The sequence below is a fragment of the Labeo rohita genome, chromosome 9 (assembly GCF_022985175.1).
Source record: "Labeo rohita strain BAU-BD-2019 chromosome 9, IGBB_LRoh.1.0, whole genome shotgun sequence".
In the NCBI taxonomy this organism is placed as follows: domain Eukaryota; kingdom Metazoa; phylum Chordata; class Actinopteri; order Cypriniformes; family Cyprinidae; genus Labeo; species Labeo rohita.
Window position 1 is genome coordinate 28,048,381 of NC_066877.1, and position 23,370 is coordinate 28,071,750.

Consider the following 23,370-nt stretch of genomic DNA (forward strand, 5'->3'; position numbering starts at 1 on the left):
ATGCTAAAAGGACGCCTTGTTCACTTAAGTTTGTCCTTAAGGCAGTTGGAAAGCATTCTCAGACATCTTTAAACCTATATTATTATGCAGCAATAAAAAAATATGTTATTAAGTTTACAATACCCAGACGTAGCAATGCGATCATTTATTGGCAGCAGTCTGCTCTGGCATTTAGCAGTGAAGCTCTGTTTTGTATCAGTTTGTGAAATCTAGAAAAGTTGAAAGTCTTTCCCTAATTGCATTAAGCTACATGTTGCATCCAGATTTGGTCTGTTCTGATGCAGACTGCGGTATTTGCTGTCCTTGGTAAGTACTGGCTAAATGATCACCGGGGGTTGCTACGTTTTGCTAATTTGATGAAATGAATGTGAGCGACTGCAGCGCGTGTCTGAGCAGGATAAAGACCCTCTGGGCTGCTCCCTTCATGCGCTTGTCTCTGTTTCATGTGTTTACCCAGAGTGCAGGTCTTGAATGAGGTCTGAAAGATACTTGTCAAGAGGGAGGCCCTCCTTATCTGCGCTGCTGGGCCGTGACACGTCTCTGACAGAGTCCTGAGAGATATTTTCCGTTACAGACATCAACCCTTACCCACTCCTTCCTGTCCAATTTCTCAATGGGAGACTTCTCAGGCGCTCAGAGCCGAGAAACAACTGTCTCTCACACTTGTTTCTGCCCAGACACGCTCCTCGAAGTCTCCTGCAGGCCGGAATAGACTGTTGACGGGCTGACCTCATTCTGCAAGCCTTCTAGCGCCTATATTGGAAGTCTGTTCTCATTTATGGAATCCTTGACGCTTGGTTTTTACGTGAACTTTTGGCCTGGAGTTCAGTGTTGTAATTCTCCTCCTTTATTTCCCATGGTGGAGCTGTAAAGGTTTGGTTTCAGCAAGTCCATAGATAGCGTTGAAAAGTTAAGGGAATTGTCCAGCTCTCCGAGCAGTTGTTTTTTTGGCAGATTTAGTGGGGCGTGCTATAGGATTGGAAGTTTTACAGTGTGCTGGATGGGTGGGGGGTGTAAGAAGGAACAGAAAAGTTTTTCTTATCTCGTACCACTTCGCCGGGCCCCCCTTCTCTGTCACCTCCAAAGATTTACGAGAAAGCAGTCAAAGACGTGCAGTTTTGGAATATAAAATAACACACAACACAGCCCAGGGAAGTAGGTGGCGTTGACAGTTTATGTTGAATTAGTTTAACTGCTGATGAAATTTATTCAGTGGTTCTCTTCCAAAGTGTATTCCCAAAAACACAGTGATGGTGAAAGTGACATACAACACAAAAGTCAACTTTTCTACATTTTAACTGGTTGCAAATGTGATTACTATATTGCCCACACGTTACTTGCCACAGGTGTGTCTAAATACAAATTCCAGGAGCATCACATGCTTGAAAAGTAATTATTTCTTACAATTTTTACAAGGTGCCAATAATTTTGTCCAGTCCATTTTGACTTCTTTGTGAAAATTTTTTTTTAAAATTCCGTCATAATCTATTACTACCCGTCATTTTAATTTTCATATTTTATATGGAATAACACATTTAATTGCTTTTATTTTTGTTCACATTTTCATTTTTAATCATTAACCTACAGGGCGACAGCGCAGTGTTTAAAAACAACAAAATACGCTAGGGCTGGGTAAACAAAACAAAACAAAAAATTTATTTTTTGATTTTAATAGTTTCTCATTTTGATGAACTAATATCGATTGTTAAATCACAGTCGATCTTTTTGGTCTATGCTGTTTACAGTTGATGAATGAAAAGTGTGTCTTCCTTCCAATAAATAGCAATAGGCTAGGCTTTGTGTTACTTTTGACATGAAACAAAGTCTCAGATTTCAAATTCTGTCCATTTCATTAGAAAATTAAAGCAATAAATACTGTTTTTGCGCTCTTTAATGTGGCATGATAGATCGGTGTAACTTGTGTGTACTCGCCTGTGCATCATCAAATGCATTAGGAAAACATTCGTGACAGTTTCGTTTTTGTTCTGGATCCAGTGCTCTGCTGCTACACTGAAGCGCACTCACCACCAACTGGACAGAGGTGGGAATTACAGCTACAATTTAAAATCGATCACTCTCAGTGTAATCTGTCAAAATGAAGGATGGCCTTCAGATTTTATATTCACTGATAAAAAAAAATCTGTCAATGACAGATCTTAGTCTTATGTGTTTGGAACGACATGAGGGTGAGTAATTAATGACTTTTAGAATTTTAAGTCCAGTTTGTAGAATAAACTATAGCTGCTTTCAGAATCAACAAAATTGAGCACAACTAGTTGACACATAACATGACTCACTATAAAACACTGATTAGGAGTGACTCTAGAAGCCACTGGAAATCGGATGAAGTCAGGACCACCCTCCTCTCAGGAGATTCGCCTTAACTAAACTCATTACTTTTTGAAACGGTCTTCTGCCCCCCAGGGTAAAATCAGTCCAGTGCGCCCTCCCTGAGGAAGCAGTGTTTAGCATGTAAATGCCCTCCTGTGGGTCGCCTGCTGACTTCTCTACCCACAGAGAGCCGGAGAGGTCCGGACAAAAGCCTGCTGGTGTCATGAAGGCATGCCATGCATTCCATGTCATTGTCACGGAGTCTTTGAAGTTTGAGATGGGGTATCCTTCTGTACCCCCCAAATGACTTTTTTTTATTTTTTTATTTTTTGTCCTACCAAGATAACTTTTATGTACATGCACACAAAACATAAAGTAAGAAAGGTGTTGGACGTGGATTCTGTTGTGTTTAGTTTGTAGTTGATTCAGGCTAAGGATGTTTTTATTGTGTAAGCTGCTTGTAACATCATCGAGCCTTGTAGGTTTGTTTTTGTGGGGTGACCTCAATGTATGGAGACGTAGTACAGGGGTGACAACCTCTTGTAGCTGTAAAAACACATCATATGATTCTGCCATATGCTCCTTAGAGAGCTCATAGGTCATCATAGATCTTTCAGTGTGTGTAGATAATGGGTAGCATGCCTTACTATATCCATGTGCACTTCCTTTGTGTGTTTACCTTAGAATACTTCAACCAAAAAACTTCTCACCCTCATGTTTTATTTAAACCCATATGATATAAACTTGCAATTCTGAGAGATGAGAAATGACTTTATATCTCACAATTCTGACTTTTTTCTCAAAGTTTTTTTTTCCTTTGAATTCCGAGATATGAACTTGCAATTCTGAAAAAAAAGTCAGAATTGTGAGTTTGTTTTTATTTCTCAGAATTGCAAGTTTATGTCTTAGAATTCTGACTTTATAACTTGCAATTGTGAGTTTATATCTCTGACTTCATAACTTTTTTCTTTGCAAGTTTATGTTTTAAGTTTTTTTGACACTTAAGCCACATTTAAAGCACTTTTCAAAAAGTTCAAAAACTTTTTGCAAGTTTATGTCTCAGAATTCTGACTTTATAACTCGTGATTGTGAGTTTATATCTCACAATTCTGACTATAACTTGCAATTGCAAATTTGTATCATGCAATCCTGAAGAAAAAGTCAGAATTGTGAGTTTGCATCATGCAATTTAAAGAAAAAAAGTCAAAAAACGCAAGATGTAAACTCACAATTGCGAGAAAAAAAGTCAGAATTGTGAGAAAAAGTCACAATTATCTTTTTTATTTTTTATTCACTGGCGGAAATGGGCTTTTATACTATTCGTTTTCCTTTGAATTGAGAAAAGCAGCTTGACACAGTGGTAATTCAGAGTATTTTACATTTAAATAATCACAAAAATGCATAAGAAATAATACTAATAAAATTAAGAAAAAAATGTATTTGAAACTAATAAGAAAAGAGAAATAACTTATTTTGTGCTCCAGGAAAGAAGCCATACATGTTTGAAATGACATAATGAAGAGTTTTTTTTAAGTTATTCTTAATATACTCACATTCAAATGCATCAAAGAAGAAATGTTCTAAATTTGGTCTGTCCACTCTTTTTCACAAAGGACTTGTTTTGAAATGTCTACAGCTTTTGTGAGCCAAAGTACATATCAGATTCACTAATTTAGCTGTATGGTATAATGTTAAATTAGACGTATAGTTTCTGAAACAATGTACAGATGGGAGACCTGACAGGTGAGGACAGATCGGAGGAAGCTACAATACATAGAAGGTTCACTAGACACTGAGGGGCGATTGAATATCCTCTGGCTTTTGCGCAGGGGTCTGATTACACGCTCAATTATTCTCATATTGACTGCTGTGCTTTTCTGAAGCTTTTGAATAGACATGCATGTCATTAGAATGCCATGCAACAAGAAATATTTCTTATTTTGAGCATTTTTATAGTTAGTTTTGTAAGCTTGTGTATTTGTATATGACATGTTGTAACCATTTAGGACTGACATAGCAATTAAAGGTTAAAGTGGGTCACGTGAACTCAGGTTCGAAGTCTAAGAGTGAAATGATGGGAGAAAATTATGTTTCTTTACTAGGTATTCTCCTTTGGATGGTGTTAAGAGGTCAAATGAATCTAATCTTGGTATTTAGTCTTTCAATTTGATCTGATCTAAATCTGTACATTACGTAGGTGGTTTATTACACAGGTCTGTTCTTCCTTATCAGTCTTACACACTTAAGTAAGATCATGTTGAGAGGGTTTACTTTGTAGGTACTTCTACTTAAAAGTATGTAAACATTATATTCATCCGTGAGGCCTTGGGATTCATTAAGACTTTTCTCAGTCATATGTTAGGTTAAAACAAACAAAAACAGAATTTTAAACTGCCTTAAGTTGACCTTAAACAGCCTGTAGGAATGTCTGCGTCAGTGCTGTTTGACTGTGTAATGACAAACCGTAAGTGGGAAAACCCGAAGAATATATTTAATCGAGTTTTGTTGTTCTGTCTGCTCTTGTTTACTGATGCAGTAAACCTGTGTCACATCTGTTTCTGTGTTATTATGCATCAAGGACACCTTGTTTGCACATCTCATGGCGTGCCAGCCTGAGTTAGAGGTTCGGACTCTCTCTGCATTTAAAAAGAAAGCCTGTGGACAGCGGAAACAGGATGAGATGCTGTTATTATCCCTGTGTTCAAGATAATTACAAACACTCCCCAAATTCCCTGTCACCTGTAAATACAGAAAGCTTTGCTCAGATTTTGCTCACAAGATCCTTTCATTTATCTGCTTTCCAACTGAACTCAGTGCTGTTCAACCCTATATGCCGTATTTTTCAACCTCATGTCATTATATATAAGCTGTATACAGTGGGATAGTTTGGGAACCCCTTGCAGAATCTGTGAAAATGTGAATAATTCTAACAAATTATTATTATTTTTTTTTTAGTGAGTAAGTTATTTTACATAGAAGAGGTTTACATATAGTCCACAAAAACAAAAAAAAAACAAACAAAAAAAAACCCCTTTCAAAAGTTTGGGATCACTTGGTTCTTAAAACTGTGTGTGGTTACCTGGATGATCTACGACGGATGATCTTTTTTGTCTTGTGCTGGTTGTTCATGAGTCCCTGGTTTGTTCTGAACAGTTAAACTGAGCACTGTTCTTCCGGGTCCTGCAAATTCTTCAGTTTTTCAGGATCTTGCGTGTATTTAAACCCTTTCCAGCAGTGACTGTATGATTTTGAGATCTATCTTTTCACTGAGGACAGCTGAGGGACTCAAACACAACTATTAAAAAAGGTTCAAACATTCACTGATGCTCCAGAAGGAATAAGAAAAATTTGGACATCTTCATCCAGTTCAAAAGTTTTCACCCCCCGGCTCAGTGTAACTGTTAAGAACAAGAAAGGGACTCATGAACGCAAAACAAAAAAAACAGTCCTAGATCATCCAGGTAACCACACACAGTATTAAGTACCAAGGGTTCCCGAACTTTTGCAGGGGGATTTTAATAATTTCAGCTATTGTTTTGTCTTGTGAACTATATGTAAACATCTTTTATGTCAAATATTTTACTCAGGACAGTACTAAGTAAAAAATAACATGCATTTTGTATGATCTCTCTTATTTTGTTAAAATTATTCACGTTCACAGATTCTGCAAGGGGTTCCCAAACTTTTGCATGCCAATGTACCTTCAAACACAGAAGTTTCACTTTGATATGCACTTCAATATGGGCAATATGGACTATTTTATAATGGTTTTATAATTTTTTTCTTTTTTAATAAATGTTTTTTTGACAATTATATAGAAAATATATTTATTTGTGTGATGGCATAGTTGTGCTGCTTAATATTTTTGTGGAATCTCTGATGTATATATATATTTTTAGAATTCTTTGATAAACAATAAGTTCAAAAGAACAGCATTTATTTGAAATAGAAGTCTTCGTAACATTATGAATGCCTTTATCGCTACCTTGCTGAATAAAAGTATTAATTTCTTTTAAAAAAAACTTACTGACCCCAAACTTTTGAATGGTGGTGTTCAATATTAGTTTTCATCTAATTCAACTTTATTTGGTAATTTACACACTTATGAGACTGTATCATTTTAATTAAAATCATTCAACCAATGAGGAATTAATGAAAACAAAAATGTTTTTATTTAAACACACCCAAGGACACTACATGTCCAGGACACATTTCTCATCAGTGAGAGGCAGGAAATGTTAGGAAAGCTCATTTTCCTCAGAGGAGTTTGCAGAGGAGTGTTACTGAAAGCATACCGGTGTGGATGTTGTTTTTGGCCACCCATCCTTTTTGGCCGCACATCTCGCATATCTCGAACACCACAAACTCCTCAGATTAACATGTGACAGCTATTTTGGTGATACTGGTGTATGATTAATACCAGTTTTGCTCAAAACAAAGCTCAGATGGCAGACTTTCCAAACCATTACAATCCCTTGGCACCCAAGAATATCTCAGTTCAGGGGACTCCCCAGAAGAAAAACCGCACAAGCACCTTTTTATTTCTGTACCAGCAAAGAGGAAAAGCTGCTGTATCTTTTACCATTCATGTTAAATCACATCCTGATGAGTGCAGCTTTCATCCACCAGAAAAATATTTTTGGCCGATGGCAGAGAACACGTTGGCCCTGAACGTGCGCCGAGAAAGGTCACGACTGCGAGGGAGTCACCGTAGAGAATTGCAAACTAAGATTCCCACCCATGTAGGACCTGAATTATGAGGTTTAGCATTAACCCTTCTGTAAAAGCTAACAGCAGGACTTCGCCCAGTTATTGAATTGTTAGCCGCTTTGGTGATATATGTGACATTTTGACTAGAGGTAATAGGAAGCATGTGTCGATGTCATGTTCTCATAGCTGCTCATGTTTCAGTGTCCTTGTGGGTAAAGGAAAAGCTGTGCTTACAGTTCATTAACCTTTACTTCCTGTGTAAAGAGACGAAAAAATAATGAAGAAAGTCATACTTCCTTTAAACCTGCCATGAGTAATGGAGTCCAATCATTCTTACTGTATTCATTTCCCACATGTAGGTCATTTTTCATGGTTTTATTGGCTAAACGGTTCTATAATGAAACATTTTTGGTTACTTATGAATTTTTTTTAAAAACTGGAGCATTTCCACAAGGGCTCTGCTATAAAAGCCCATTTTCGCCACTGAATGAAAAACTAAAAAAGGTAATTGTCTTTTTATCTCACAATTCTGACTTTTTTTTATCGGAATTGTGTGATACAAATTTGAAATTGCTACAGTTTCTGCAATTCTGACTTTTTTTTTATCTCTAATATTCTGAGAATAATATTCTGATTGCAATTCTGAGAAAATTGAAAAGAGTTTATATCATCCAATTTGGAGAAGAAAGTCAGAATTTCTAGTTTATACCATGCAGTTCTGAGACAAAAAGTCAGAATTGTGAGATGCAAACTTGAAAAAAGTCAGAATTTAGAGTTTTTATCTCACAATTGCAATTTCAAGTTTGTCATACATTTTTGAGAAGAGCTTATATCACAAGTTTATGTCATGCAATTTGGAGAAAAAAGTCAGAATTATATCTTGCAGTTTTGACTTTATAACTCACAATTGCTAGTTTATATCATGCAATTCTGAGAAAAAACGTCAGAATCGCTAGGTACAAACTCGCAATTGTGAGAAAAAAGTCAGAATTGCGAGTTTTTATATCGCAATTTCAAGTTTATATCATGCATTTCTGAGAAAAAAAATCTGAATTGCCAGATTTAAACTCGCTATTGCGAGAAAAAAGTCAGAATCGCGAGATACAAACTTGCAAGGAAAAAAAATGTTGAGTTTATATCACAATTCTCAGAAAAGTTTATATTGCGAGTTTATATCATGCAATTCTGAGAAAAAAAGTCAGAATTGCGAGTTTATATCACCCTATTCTAACATTATAACTCGAAATTTCAAGTTTATATCACACAATTCTATGGAAGAAAAGTCAGAATTTCGAAATGTAAACTCGCAATTGCAAGAAAAAGTCTGAATTGTTAGATAAAAATTTGCAAACTGAATGACAGTGAAGACAAAGCCAACATGGTCGATGTAGTACTTCGAGAATTTGTTCATGCTAAACACATTCATACTAGAACTTACTTTTAAACTCTTGCAAAATTCGTTTTTCATCCAATGTAGTACTTACTCAAACAGAGTGAGGTTTCATTTGCAGTCATATTTACCATTATTCTGCAAATTTATGTGAACTACAGCCAGTCATTTCAATGGGAATTGGGATTAAGTGCGATCAGGATGTTTCGCATGAGAGTGAAAGATTTCCACATGTTAATTTTGCATGGGGTTCAAGTTGGTTGTGTGAAATTGCCACACTGACCAACAGAAAGCTGTGTGGTTTGAAAGTGACTTCTATGTGGGCTGTGCTACATGCATTGCTACACTATTCACAGTTGATAATGGACATTTTTTGCCCATGAAATTACACCGAAATTTCACTAATGTGACCTTTAGAAGGTAGTTGTCTACATAGGCAGTAGACAACATAACAGCAGGATTTTGGCACAAAGCCACTGAGAACTCTTCCAGCAGCAGCTACTTGAAATTGAAATGCTATGTTGAGCCTATGCTAGTAGATTCACTGTGTTCTTGGCTGGGGTTTGAGGCCTGTCCACACTACTGCTGCTCAGCATTTGTTAATGTCATTCCCACACTCACTGTGGGCAGCCCCAGTGATTTTGGCTGTGCCTCCTGATGAATTGTTCTGATGGGTTGACTTCTCCATTGTGCCTCAAGGGGTTTGGCAGACGTTGTAGATTTCTGGAATATCTGCGTGGCTCATTGTGTCCTGTCACTGTTTCAGAAGAAAACTCTGGAGTCTTCTTTGAACCAAATCCCCTGCTTCAGCTTTTATCCAGTTTACATCAAAACCCTAAAGAGTAATTATGCATCCTAGACTCATCTAAAATCCAGTGATCTGTCTCTTCTGTCCACAACATCACACAAGCCTTCATTGTATCTTTTGGCTTATACTGGTAGTCCGAGGTGAGGTGTGTGCACTGTCAAAAAGTTGAGAGAGCTTTATAATTTTGGACTTTAGACTTTTTGAGTAAACTTAAGTTTTGTTGTTTTTTTTTTAAATAATTAATTGTCCCTGATTTGGAGACCATTTAGTATACTACATTATTTTAATCTGAAATGGCATATTCACATACCTTATATACCTTATGTATAGAAACCATTTTTACTCAGAAATTCATTGCAAATAAATTGCACATAACGTGAAATTTTGAAATAGAAATACTGAAATCGTATTTTCTTTATTTAAACCTTTGAAGTATATATTTTTTACAGTGTACAGAGGGAGGCACAATATCCACTGATGCATGTGTGCATATTTTGAAAGTTTCTTGAGAAGAAATATTCATCGTTTGACAGTCCTCATAGAGTGTCAGTTAGCATGTAGAGGGTCTCTGTCCCCAGCTCTCGTAGGCTTGTCTGAACAAGTTCACAGGCTCTAGATAACTCTGTAACTGTGTCCTGTTTAAAGGGGTGGGCTCGGGCAAAACTAATTGTGAGTTTGAGTCAGAGAGCAAGATTTATATTGACTGGATAGAAGTTGGTTTCAGCCCTTATACTGGAGGTGAGCGAGTTTTTTGACAGCTTGTTCCAGCTCAGTGTAGGAGTTGGCCACTGGTTGAACTTCACTGACGTAGTTATAAAGTGATTTAAGACACCTCTGTCTCCTAAACAGGGAATAGAGTTTGTACTGCATCATAAGAACAATCTCAAGGAAGGTGAGCATAGTCTGGGTTTTGTAGGCTGTATTAACTCTAGAATATTAATTACAGTGATTGCACAACAGACTGACTTTCCTCAGACTTTCTGATTGTTAATAGTTACAAACCTCAAAATTTTAAATGCATGTGTGTGTGGTTTTGGTTGTTCCTGTAATAATGGAGAAGTTTCTCATGCAGCATTTCATAAACTCTAAATATTATTTTTTTCATGCAAGAAATGGTATTTCCTTTAGGATTGCAAGATATAAACTCAAAATTTTGAGTTATAAAGTCAGAATTGCAAGATATAAACTCACAATTCTGAGAACTAAAGTCAGAATTCTTATTATAACAAAATTGCGAGTTCTTAAGTGAGAATTGTGAGATAAATTCGCTATTCTGAGAAAAGATCAGTATTTTTTCCCCCCTCGGAATTGGAATTTAATTGCAAGGTAAAAGCTCGCAATTGCAAGGAAAAAAAAGTTTGAATTGCAAGATAAATCATACGATTGCAAGAAAAAAGTCATAATTGCGAGATTACAAACTTGCATTTGCGAGAATTTTTTGAAATGCTGATGCAGCATTTCATAAACTATCTAAATACTATTTTTTTTTCATGCAAGCAGTGGTATTTCCTATATATAAACTCTAAGTTCTGAGTAATAAAGTCGCAGTTCTGAGAAATAAAGTCAGAGTTCTTCTTATAACACAAAATTGTGAGTTTTGAGAATTGTGAGATATAAACTTGCAATTCTGAGAAATTATCAGTATTTTTTTCCCCTTTGAATTGGAATTGGACTTATATAAATAGCATTTGCGAGTTTATAACTCACAATTCTGAGAAAAAAAGTCAGAATAGCTCAATAAAAACTCGCAATTGTGAAAAAACAGTCAGAACTGTGAGAAAAGCTAATGATTGCGGGGGGGAAAAAAGTCAGAATTGTGAGATACAAACTCGCATTCACAAGATTTTTTATTTATTTTTTTATTGTAATACCGGAGAAGTGCCTCTGATACAGCTAAATCTAAATATTATTTTTTTTATCCTTCAGAATTGCAAGATATAAACTTGCAGTTCTGAGAAATAAAGTCGCAATTCTGAGAAATAATTATTCTTCTTATAAACAAAATTGTGAGTTATTAAGTGAGAATTGTGAGATATAAACTCACAATTTTGAGAAAATATCTGTATTTTTCCCCCTCGGAACTGGAATTGGACTTTATAACTTGCCTTTGCGAGATTTTTTTTTTAAATTCTGAGAAAAAAATTCAGAATAGCGTGAAAAAAAACATGCAATTGCGAGAAAAAAGTCAGAATTGTGAGATAAAAAGTAACAATTGTAAAAAAAAAGTCATAATTGCGAGATACAAACTCGCATTTGTGAGATTGTTGTTTTTTTTTTTTTTTTTTTTTTTACTGTAATACTGGAGAAGTGTCTCTGATGCAGCATTTCATAAACATTATCTAAATACAATTTTTTTCATGCAAGATACAAACTTCTAAAAGTTCTAAAAAATAGTCACAATTTTGAGAAATAATAAGAATTTTTCTTATGACAAAATTGCACGTTATTAAGTAAGAATTGTGAGATAAAAACTCGCAATTCTAAGAAAATATCAGTATTTTTTCCCTCGGGATTGGAATTGGACTTTATAACTTGCATTTGCGAGTTTACAACTCACAATTCTGAGAAAAAAGTCAGAATTGCTAGATAAAACCTTGCGATTGCAAAGAAAAAAGTAAAAATTGCAAGATACAATTTTTTTACTGTAATATTGGAGAAGTGTCTCTGTAGCATTTTATAAACTATTTTTTAATTATATACTATTTTTACTATTTTTTTTTTCATGCAGGCAATGTTGTGAATGTAAAAATGTGAATGTAGTATTTTTTTCAACTAGAATTAACATCAGAGGTTCAGCAAATGACAAACCCATTTAAAGCATAAATTTCTGCATTCAATAGGCGTTTTGTGTATTTAAGCAGCTTGTTTCTGTGTAACGGGGTCTGTGGAATTTCTCTGCCCCTTTAAAGGCTGTAAAAGTAAGTTGAAACAACTCTAAATTCCATCAGTGAGGGCATTTAGAAGCACCGGCGTATACAAAAGGACGCCTTGCAGGCATTTTTGGTAAGAATATCTATCATCAGAGACACTCTTTCACAAGGACAAAAGGGAGATGGAGCTACGGGGGAGGAAAAAGGTCCCAAGCTCGGCCAATGACGAACCAGCCCCCCGCTCTCTTTTAAATATGTTACTCCTCCTCTAAACTTTTCCTGCTTTGCTTGTGGGCTGATTGTGGTGACTTTACGGTGAGCCAGGGACGAGTCTGTGTGTGGTGTGGATTACTATTGAGGGCATGTCAGGATCCTGTTTGAATTGCTGAATGACTGGAAGTGAACGTGATGTCTAACCTCAGGTTTTGGCTGTGCCTCTTTATTCTGGTGTGCTTGAGGATACGCCACACCTATGGCTGGTTCTGGTTCGATGACTCAAAAGAAAATGCGAAGGGCGCGCAGACACCGGCCTATCTGACAACCGTAAGGCCCACATCACCACTGAGGACAGAACTGCCCAGAACAACAGGTACAAGTGCTTTTGTAACTGAGGTCCTGAAAGAGGTCAATTATGATGGTCATTTAGAGGGGGAATCAGAAATCAAATCCAGGTCTGGGTTAAGGGTTGAATCAGAATCTAAAAGTGGGTCATGGTCTGAATTTGCTTCCGGGTCCGGATCTGGATCTGGATCTTCTCAATTTGAAAGACAGGATGTTACGTCACCCAACTTTTTGGGTATTTCTGGTGAAGATGCTAGATTGCATGTGGGAAAATTCAAAGTGGAGACCAAAGAAGACCAGATGGATGGACTACAGAGCAACAGTGACCCAACAGACAGTCGATTTAATATAAGCATGAGTGTTTCTTATAAAAATGTTAGCACTTATAATGATTCAAACTGGCATAATTCTACAGAGCATGATGATAATGATAACACGACATTGTATTCCTCTGAATACTCTGTCTCAGATAATCTACTAACCATTGAAAGTGAGTTTTTAGTAGCCAGCATGCCAACGGTCACCGAATCTCCACGCTGCTTGCCAGTCGATTCTAAATTGCCGTTTTGCACCAGACTGGGACTGGAGAGCTTCAGAGTGCCAAATTTTCTAAATCAAAGCAGCGTGGAGGAAGTTCAGGTGGTTTTGACCCAATGGGCTTGGCTGTTGCAGTCAAACTGCCATCATAGCTTGGAATGGTTTTTCTGCCTGCTGTTGACACCTCGGTGTGGCCCGCCTGGACTGCTGCCCTGTCGCAGTTTCTGCGAGGTTCTGCGTGACAGTTGCTGGACGTTCCTGGATGAGGGCCGCCTCCCCGTGGAGTGCCACTCTCTGCCTGAAGACAAGCATGATGGGTATCGGTGCTTGTCAGTTAGTAACCAGAAAGGTAACGGCCGGTTAGAATGCCATCTCTTTAGTTCTTAAAAAAGAGAGAGAGATGCATTTTCAACCAGTACCACCTGTCTGTCTGTTTGTCATTCACCAGTCCTCACGAGGGATTTTGTTTGTCCTTAAGTGTTGTGTGGTCTTCAACAGTTGTAAGCACTGGTCTCTGGGGAGATGTGTTAATGCATTCACTTTGCATGCTTGTCAAAACTGCATGGAAATGTGAATGATGACTGCATGGCACTACTAAATCAAGTTTTGCATGTTTATTTGCTTGTATTTCAAAGCACATGTGACTCTCAGTTCCCACGGTCTTCGATTGTTGTGGTTTTCTGTTTTTAGGTCTGGATGGAAAATTGTATATGTTTATACTTTTAATAATTTTATAAATATTTTTTTTTCAGTTAAAGTCAAAAGTTTACATACTCCTTGCAGAATCTGCAAAATGTTAATTATTTTACCAAAATAAGAGGAATTATAAAAAAATATTATTTTTTTTATTTAGTACTGACCTGAATAAGATATTTCACATAAAAGATGTTTACATATAGTCCAAAAGAGAAAACAATAGTTCAATCTATAAAAAATTACCCTGTTCAAAAGTTGACATACACTTGATTCTAAATACTGTGTTGTTACCTGAATGACCCACAGCTGTGTTTTTTTTTTTTTTTTTGGTTTGTTGATAGTTGTTCACGAGCCCCTTGTTCGTCCCGAACAGTTAAACTGCCCACTGTTATTCAGAAAAATCCTTCAGGTCCCACAAATTCTTTGATTTTTTTTTTTTTTTTAGCATTTTTGTGTATTTGAACCCTTTCCAACAATGACTGTATGATTTTGTATGACTGTATGATCTTTTCACACTGAGGGACTCATATGCACTATTACAGAAGGTTCAAATGCTCACTGATGCTTCAGAAGGAAACATGATGCATTAAGAGCCGGAGGGTGAAAACTTTTGAACAGAATGAAGATGTGTACATTTTTCTTGTTTTGCCTAAATATCATTTTTTTTTTAATTTGGTATTGCCCTTTAGAAGCTACAGAAGATACTTACATTTTCCCCAGAAGACACAATAAGTTAAATTTACCATGATCTTCAAATTCCAAAAGTTTTCACCCTCCGTATGATTCCTCTTATTTTTAATAAATAATTACCATTTTGCAGATTCTGCAAAGTGTATGTAAACTTTTGACTTCAACTTCAATATATATATATCATGGCTTTTACCCAGCATGTGAAGCCCTGAATATGTCTAGTATCAATAGCACACATTCATCATAACCCAGTCTGTTGGGTACATTTAATTTTGCAATGATATAAACGGGGATCTGCTAAAGATAATTTTTTGCAAAGTAGCTTAACTTCATTTTGCAGTTGGAGAAATGAGTGAGAGGTATGATTTAAACTGGGACTCCTCCCTGAGTGGTGATTGCATTGTAATTGCACAGATAATCATAGTTTTCATATATGTGGTTAGACTTAGTGAAGTTAAGAGAATAAATCCATGAAGGATTGTCAAACAATTTACCATAAAAATACCTCACATTCTTTCTTAACCTACATTCAAGAACTGTTTTTTGTCAAGTATAGGTAAATACAGAGAAACACCTTTGCACATTTATCTTCTCTAATGCATGCTGTTTCTTATCAGAGTATGCATTTGGTCAAATTGTTAACCTGTAAGCTGGATGCATTACATTCCTTCATGCAAGCACATATGTTAAGGCAGTGGAAGGTCCTATTCTCTCTGATTTATTAATAAATAGCAATGCAAGTTAAACAGAGTCAGTTCTGGTGTAGTAGGTATGATGAAAAAGCCATGAGCTGTTTTGGTTAATTTGGTTTTATTAAATAAAGAAGGAGTCTTCTGTGCTTTGCCTGGAACTACGTCTTTTTTTCGTATTGAAACATGAGCTCTTTTTATTGAATATAGGGTTGGGAGGCAAACACTTTGATCTTGAGTTGTTTTTGATGGCGAATGCTGTTCATATGACTTTTCCCCCTCATTCCAGAGTTTGTTCTTGACTGTGGAGTACAGATAAATGTTCATCGTCTCAGTGGCTGGAGGATAGTACCATCTGTCTTCTAATAAGTATGTCTTTGTGCTGAGACGCAGTAAATGCAGCTTTCAGGTTAACATTTTTTGGCAGGAGTGACTTCACACACAATTGTTAGTCCATATGTTCAGACTGAATTTATGGTTGCGATCCTCTGCCAAGTAAATCCTGAGAGCATACCGATGGTATTTGTGTGGTTTTGTGATAAACATCTAGAAACACGGTTACAGAATAAACTGTCATGTGAAGGAAATGAACATATATAAATACACAATGAGCAAATAGAGGCATGATGAATAGCTACTGCGGATGGTTTTATATGATTAAAGAAAACCGTTTCGGCTCTTGCAGACTCTTGCTTTAATTTCCAGTGCTGTAAACTATGTTTGCTGGGGCTAAGTGTCCTTTATCTTAAAAGTGTGTCTAAAAAAGGCATTATCTTTCAGACAGCTTATTATATTGACAACTTTGAGTGGACATGATGTTTCAGGAGACCATCCAAGTCTATCTGAAGTAACTGCACAGTAGAAGAAAATCTCACATTTTATATTGCCTATTATGTATATGCTGTTGTAATAACTTTCTGCATGTATTGTTACTATAGGGGCATGTTGTCACAAGGGGTCAACATCAAGTTTGCCTGGGTATTAATGGTAGAAATATCCAAGACTATATATATGCCTATATATAGAAACCACTGTGAAAAACCTACCTTGAGAAATATTCACTATATATAGCCCCGGGCTTCCTTATATGCTATTTTCGCCTGTAGATTACAGTATGTTTGAGTAATCTTTTCATCAGTCTCAATTAGAGTCATCTTTTATAATGGAAACATCTAAATTAAATTAGACTTGGCAGTGTTTTGAGTCATTCAGGACTGATTTAGGGCAGATAATATTATTAATGTTTTCATAATGCATAATGCAAGCAGCATGTCAGCGGCTGCAAAGCTTCCTGTAAAGCGTCCCTATGGCATTGCAGATTGCACATGTTGTGTTCATGGTTTGAGTCATGCTAATTATACCGTTCTTATGTAAGCTGCATGTGAGGGACTCAACATTTGTTTTTTTTAATCGCAGACTACAGAGTGAATTCCAGGTGTGTTGCTTGTGTTGGAAAGTGAAATTGGCAGGGGCAATAGATCGTTAAGTGTAACAGCGTCTAGCCATTGTTAGTTTTTGTGAGGCTCTGGGGCCTTGTGTAAAGGACAAGCTAATATATAACAGACTGTCTAGTCTTCCTTTAACTACAATTGATTCGTCGTCTCGTTAATAGTCTGTTGTTTTAAAGTATTTGCATTCCTCATCAGAATTCCCCTTTGCAGGGAAAGCCTTTGGAAGTTTAGTTTTAAAAGAGTAATTAACCAAATTTAAAGGTCCTTAGAGGGCAGTGGCTTTTTAGGTGATGTATTTATAAATTAGGATGGCAGTAGTAAATTGAAATACAAGTTTGTAGTAAAATACTTTTCAGTGATTATGGCGTAGTGATTCAAAGTTAATATTTAATGTTTTTTGAGACATGTCCGTTTAGTGTCCAAATGAATTGGACTTATTAAGAGATGTATTGCTTTAATGCGTGTTTCCGTTTGAGGTCTGTGTGATTTTTAAAATGTTTTTTGAAAGTCTTTTATGCTCACCGAGGTTGCACCAAGGTTTTTTTGATCAGTGTTACAGTAAAATCAGTAATATTCTGAAATATTCAAGAATATTACAATATCATTTCAAATAATTGTTTTCTGTTGGAATATATTTTAAATTGCAATTTATTTCTGTGATACAAAGCTGAATTTTTAGCAGACTCCAGTCTTCAGTGTGACTTTATATATTTTTATTTTATTTTTTCCCCCCAGAAATTATTGTAATATGCTATGGACATCTGGTTCCAGCAATGTTTAAAAATGTTATTGCAACTTTTTTCTCATAATTTGGACTTTTTTGCATAATATAAACTCGCAATTGCAAGTTGTAAAGTCAGAACTGCGAGGTATAAACTCACAATTCTGACTTTTTTCTCAGAATTGTGTGATATTAACTCACATTTCCAACAAAAACCTATTTTTTTCTCGCAGATGCAAGTTTGTATCTCACAATTGCGAGAAGTCAGAAATGTGAAAGAAACTTCGATTTTTTTTTTCCTCGCAAAAGCGAGTTTGTATCTCTAAATGGCGAGAAGTAAAGTCAGAATTGCGAGAAAAGCTTGCAGTTTGTTTTTTCCTCACAAATGTGAGCTTGTATCTCATAATTGCGAGAGGTAAAGTCAGAAATGTGAGGGAAAAACTTGCAGTTCTATTTTTATTTCTCGCAAAGGGAGTCTGTATCTCACAATTGCAAGAAGTAAAGTCAGAATTGTGAGAAAAACTTGCAGTTAAATTTTTTTCTGGCAAATGCAAGTTTGTATCTCACAATTGCGACGAGTAAAGTCAGAAATGCGAGAAAAACTCGAAATTTGATTTTTTTTTTTCTCAGAATGGTGAGATATAAACCTGCAATTGCGAGTTATAAAGTCCAGTTTTCAGGAGAAAAAAAAACTGATATGTTTTTAGAATTGCGAGTTTATATTCTCACACAGTTCTTTTCACAGTTCTGACTTAATAACTTGTAATTGCGTGTTATAAAGTCAGAATTGCGAGAGATAAACATGTGAGTTTATCTCTCACAATTCTGATTTTATTTCTTAGAATTGCGAGTTTCTTTCTCAGAATTGTGATATAAACTCGCAATTGTGACTTTATAACTCGCAATTACAAGTTTATATCATGCAATTATGAGAAAAAAGGTCAAATTTATGACTTTATATCTTTCAGAGCTGACTTTATATCTGATTTTAAATCTGAGTTTATATCTCACAATTCTGACTTTATAACTCACTGACTTTATAACTCTTCTGAAAAAAGAATTGAGAAATGAGATATGAGATAATGAAATAAATGAGAAATGAGATAAAAAGTTGCAATTCCTTTTATTTTTTTATTCAGTGGTGCCCGTTTCGGGCTTCCATAATATGCTGATTTGGTGCTCAATAAACATTTCTTTTTAGTATCAATGTCAAAACAGTTGTAGTGCTTAATATTTTTGTGGAAACCATGACACATTCTATTCAGGATTTTTAATGCATAGAAAGTTCTTGAAATAGAAATCTTTTGTAACATATTAAATGCATTTACGGTCACTTTTGATCCATTTAATGGATCCTCACTGAAAAAAAGTATTAATTTCTTTCAAATAAAAGGAAACTGACTCCAATGACCCCAATGTTTTAAACACCAGTGTAGCTTGTACAACGGTGACTTTATTTTTAAAGCAGTCAAGCTGCTGTCACAGTACTAAAAAATAGTTCTGTTAAAAATGTCACTACTGTTAGTTAGTTTCTCTCTCTCACTGCTGCGCACACACTTTCATCTTCTGTACGGTTTTGTCTCATATCCTCCCATGTCTGTTCTAAAAGCTTTCTCAAATAGTGTCACAGATCATAATGGGGTTATGTAGTGTCTGGACTCCAGTGAAGCTTGTACTGTAGATTAGAGCTATTAGATTTGGGAAAAATGGCTTCATTGGGAAAATGGAAGCGATTGTGCTAGATTTCTCATTGGGTCAGAGGCCCTTCACTGACTTTTTCCACAACAATGGAGTCTCTGAGTGCCAATAGACAGTGTGCTCAATTCATTCTGTAATGGATCAACTGAGAGGGCAATTCCTGCAATTGCCAAGATGACTTGACTGTCAGAAACAAAGTTAAAATGTGGAAGTGTTGTGTTGATAATCTTAGTAGAGATGTTCTTTGTGCCTTTATGGCGCCTCCAAGGTTAAACGGGTTTGCTGGGGTAAATTGGCAGTGTTGATGTCAAATTGGATCATACAGTACCTCTGTCTTCCATTGTATTGGCTAAAGAAATGTAAGTGTTCCTGTGCAGGTTTCCAATTGCACGGAAATGTATTACGGTCCAGTTTTTAATGCTCTCTAGTGTGCCATAAAAAATACAAGTCAACAAATCTCTAACACAGGCCTGTTTGGTTTAATTAGGTCAGATGTGATGTTTGATTGCTGACGTTTGACTTAAAAGTGATCATGCTTCATATTCAAGCTGCAAAGTGCAAGATTGGCGAATGACATTGAGGATTAAACTGATTAGAGCTCACATCTTATTTAAAGTGCTTGATTGGAAATTACATTCTGCGGCAGCAGCAGATTAAAGTGACAAACTTGTGTAAACTAATCTAACTTAAAGCTAAAACTCAAGGAAATGGCCTTAAACAGAAGGTTAAAACTTGCTTGCTTCAATTGAACTTTAGTTTGATTCATGTTTGATTGATGTGATGTGAAAATGTAGCAGTTTTCACCGGTTCTTCACTGGTTTATAGGTCCATTTGTCATTTAGATATGCCCTGTATACTCTTCTGTCAGCATGTTGACTCTGCCTCTTGTCAGCTATAATCAGGACCTATGCATTTATCATGAGCCCCCCGAAGTCATTTTTTGACTTTAAATGTGTAAGAGGCTTGAAGTTTAACAACACATTTACGTTTTCTGTAATAAATCCACCCAGAAGGGCTGTTTTAGCACCTGCAGTAGCTTTCATGTACGGTTTAACCTGCCTATTTAGTTTCATAGAAGTGAAGAACACTATGGATCAATAAACAGGCACTTTAATTAAAGTGCTAATATTTAACTCTAACGAGGTGGCCCTTTGAGATCTTTACTAGGTTGCAATGAGGTAGTAAAACATTGACGCATATTGATGTCAAGGATGGCTTGTTTGGTGAACATGTGAATGCTACAGGTCATCAGCAGTGTGACATGGAAAGAAGTTAATAGACACACATGTAAAACTAGTTCTTTTAGTGTCTTGTACAAGATTAAATCAACTAACTGATACAGAACAAGTAAATGTTTTTGCCAAATGTTCAACTTGTGCATGTTCAAAATGTTCAAATTTACATTTGCATTGCATTGTGTTTGTCTCATTTTTAATTTTCATAAATGTAGTTTTTTTTATTTAAAAAAAAAAAATATATATATATATATATATACTACCAGTCAAAAGTTTTTGAACAGTAAGATTTTTAATGCTTTTTAAAGTCTCTTCTGCTCATGAAGCCTGCATTTATTTGATCCAAAGTACAGCAAAAACAGTAAAATTTTGAAAGATTTTTACTATTTAAAATAGCTGTTTTCTATTTAAATATATTTTAAAATGTAATTTATTCCTGTGATTTCAAAGCTGAATTTTAGCATCATTACTCCAGTCACATGATCCTTCAGAAATCATTCTGATATCCTGAGTTGCTGCTCAAAAACATTTATTATTGTTGTTATTATTATATTGAAAACAGCTGAATATATTTTTTTCAGGTTTCTTTAATGAATAGAAAATTCAGAAGAACAAAATTTATTTGAAATAGAAATCTTTTGAAAAATTATAAATGTCTTTATCATCACTTTTGAACGATTTAAAGCATCCTAATTTCTATGATTTTTCTTTCTGATTTAAAAAAAAATTATACTGACCTCAAGCATTTGAATTGTATAGTGTTACAAAAACATTTAATTTCAGATAAATGCTGATCTTTGGATATTTCTATTCATCAAAGAATCATGAAAAAAATGTACTCAACTGTTTTTAATAATAATAATAATAATAATAATAATAATAATAATAATAATGTTTCTTGGAATGATTAGAATGATTTCTGAAGGATCATGTGACACTGGAGTAATGATGCTGAAAATTTACATTTGAGCACAGGAATAAATTACATTTTAAAATATATTCAAATAGGAAACAGTTGTTTTAAACAGTAAAAATATTTCAGAATTGTACTGTTTTTGCTGAATAAATAAATGCAGGCTTGGTGAGCAGAAGAGACTTCTTTAAAAAAACATAAAAAATCTTACTGTTCAAGAACTTTTGACTAGTGTATATTATCTTATATATGTTTTAAATTATAAAATGTTATACATTTTTAAATATGTACAATTTTTGGTATGTAGCATAATTATTTTTTTTAATATTAACAATCCAGACAAATCCCCAAAAATAAAAAAAAATTAATTAAAATGAAAATTCCTTCCCCTTCTTAATAAATACCGTTTCAATCTATATATATATATACAATTTCTGTTATGTAACAGTTTGTTTTCAACAATCCAGACAAATCCCAAAAAATAAAATAAATTAATTAAAATGACCCCCCCCACCCCTTGTCTATAAATACCCTGTTTCACTCTGAAATATGTCATGCATCAGTAAATCTGTTGCATCAATTGGCATTAAAATTATGTAATTTATTCAGCTTGATCAAGTAATGATGCTGCTGTCAAAAATGGAAGCACTTTTCATTTGCAAAAATTTTGCAAGTCTATTATGATAGTCATTAGTGTCAAATGTCTGGTTTGTCGTATTCATATACAAGAGCAGACACACATGTCCTCAGGGGCTTCTGTAAGTCCCATTCTATCCCGACACACATCTGGATTCTGCAACTAGAATTTATTGCCTGCTGTCAGAAAAGCAAAAGTCCGGGATTCTGGTTTCCCTAAAGTGATTTTCACAAGCCCGACATGTCTCCGAAAACGTCAGTCTCGTATTGAAGTGGCCATTAGCCATTGAACGCTGGTTTAGCATGTCCACTGTTTACACAACAGCACCTGAACATGTGCAGGAATGCAAGGTAAGCTCCAAAAGCTCCTCCTCTTTTAAGCTTGTCATTATCCTGTCATGATCTAAAGACACGGTTGACTCTTTGAATAGTGAAACTCGGAAGAGTGGCTAGTTAAATCAACCCAAAGATTAGGTTCTCAAACCATTACCCACTAAAAATACACGTCACTCCAAAAACCATATGTAAGGTGTGTTTTCTTTTCTAATCCTTTCATGTGCAACAAAGGCAAGAAGTATTTTGTTTCAACTCATAACAAAAGCACCATCTGAGGAGCTTAATGATGAATATGTAAGCCCCTAAAGGACTTTGATCCTTGTTTGATAAATAAGACCATGTGCTCGTGAGCTATACTTGCTAGCTTTTTGCAGAGCGTTTACAAAGTCAAGTCATAGTTCAAAAGACTTAGTTTTCAGCATGAAAGCAGCTCAAAGTTCTGCAAGTTGACATCATACTTAATGTTTGTATTAACATTTACAAAACATTTACAATAAACACGTATGTTATTTAGTGTTTTGTTTGGTTTTGGCTTTCGTTTCATGCTGTTTCGTTTGTTTTGACAAAACAAAAATCACCTTCCATATGATAGAAACAGGAGGAGAGTTTTGATAAGAAACACTGCATTTCTATATTTAAAAAAGCAGAATTGCCCAAAGGATGTGGTGTGTGTGTGTGTATGTAGGCAGGAAGGGTCTTAAGCTGTCCAGCTGTAACCTCACACCTTTCCCTCCTCTTCATGACATGTCAGCACATGGAGGCTGTGATGTTTCCATGTCTAGCTTATCTTCACAGCTAGCTAAATATGTCTGTGCTGAGTGAAATTAGCAAGAGATTGAAGGTTTCCGACCATTCTTAAAGTCTCATGATCTCACCCAGCAATTTGAGTTTGATTTATGTATGAGAGTTCAGATGTAAAAGCCTCTAAATATATCTGACATTTTCTTTAAAATTAGCATTTCTTTCTGGCTACTATGTATAGGTTTCTATGTCAGTACTGGTACTTCTGAATGGGTTGAGGTTGGGATTTAGCGCATTTAAAGTGAAAGTATTTGATGAACATATACTATTTGTGAAGAGTATTCACTCAGTATCATC

General features: G+C 35.4%; 1 protein-coding gene across 3 annotated transcripts in view; it reads left to right on the forward strand.

The window, feature by feature from the left end:
- The window catches only part of col18a1a (collagen type XVIII alpha 1 chain a), a 99,443-nt gene that overhangs the window by 37,629 nt on the left and 38,444 nt on the right, over positions 1-23,370 (forward strand). The window contains exon 1 of one of the 3 annotated variants that reach the window (XM_051118289.1): positions 12,382-13,556. The exons of 1 other annotated variant lie outside the window; for it this stretch is intronic. In XM_051118289.1, the coding sequence (XP_050974246.1) occupies positions 12,518-13,556 (1,039 nt within the window). In that variant the 5' untranslated portion in view covers positions 12,382-12,517. Of the gene's footprint in view, positions 1-12,381; positions 13,557-23,370 lie in introns of those variants that run through there. One more of the 3 variants, XM_051118290.1, reaches the window with a different exon arrangement.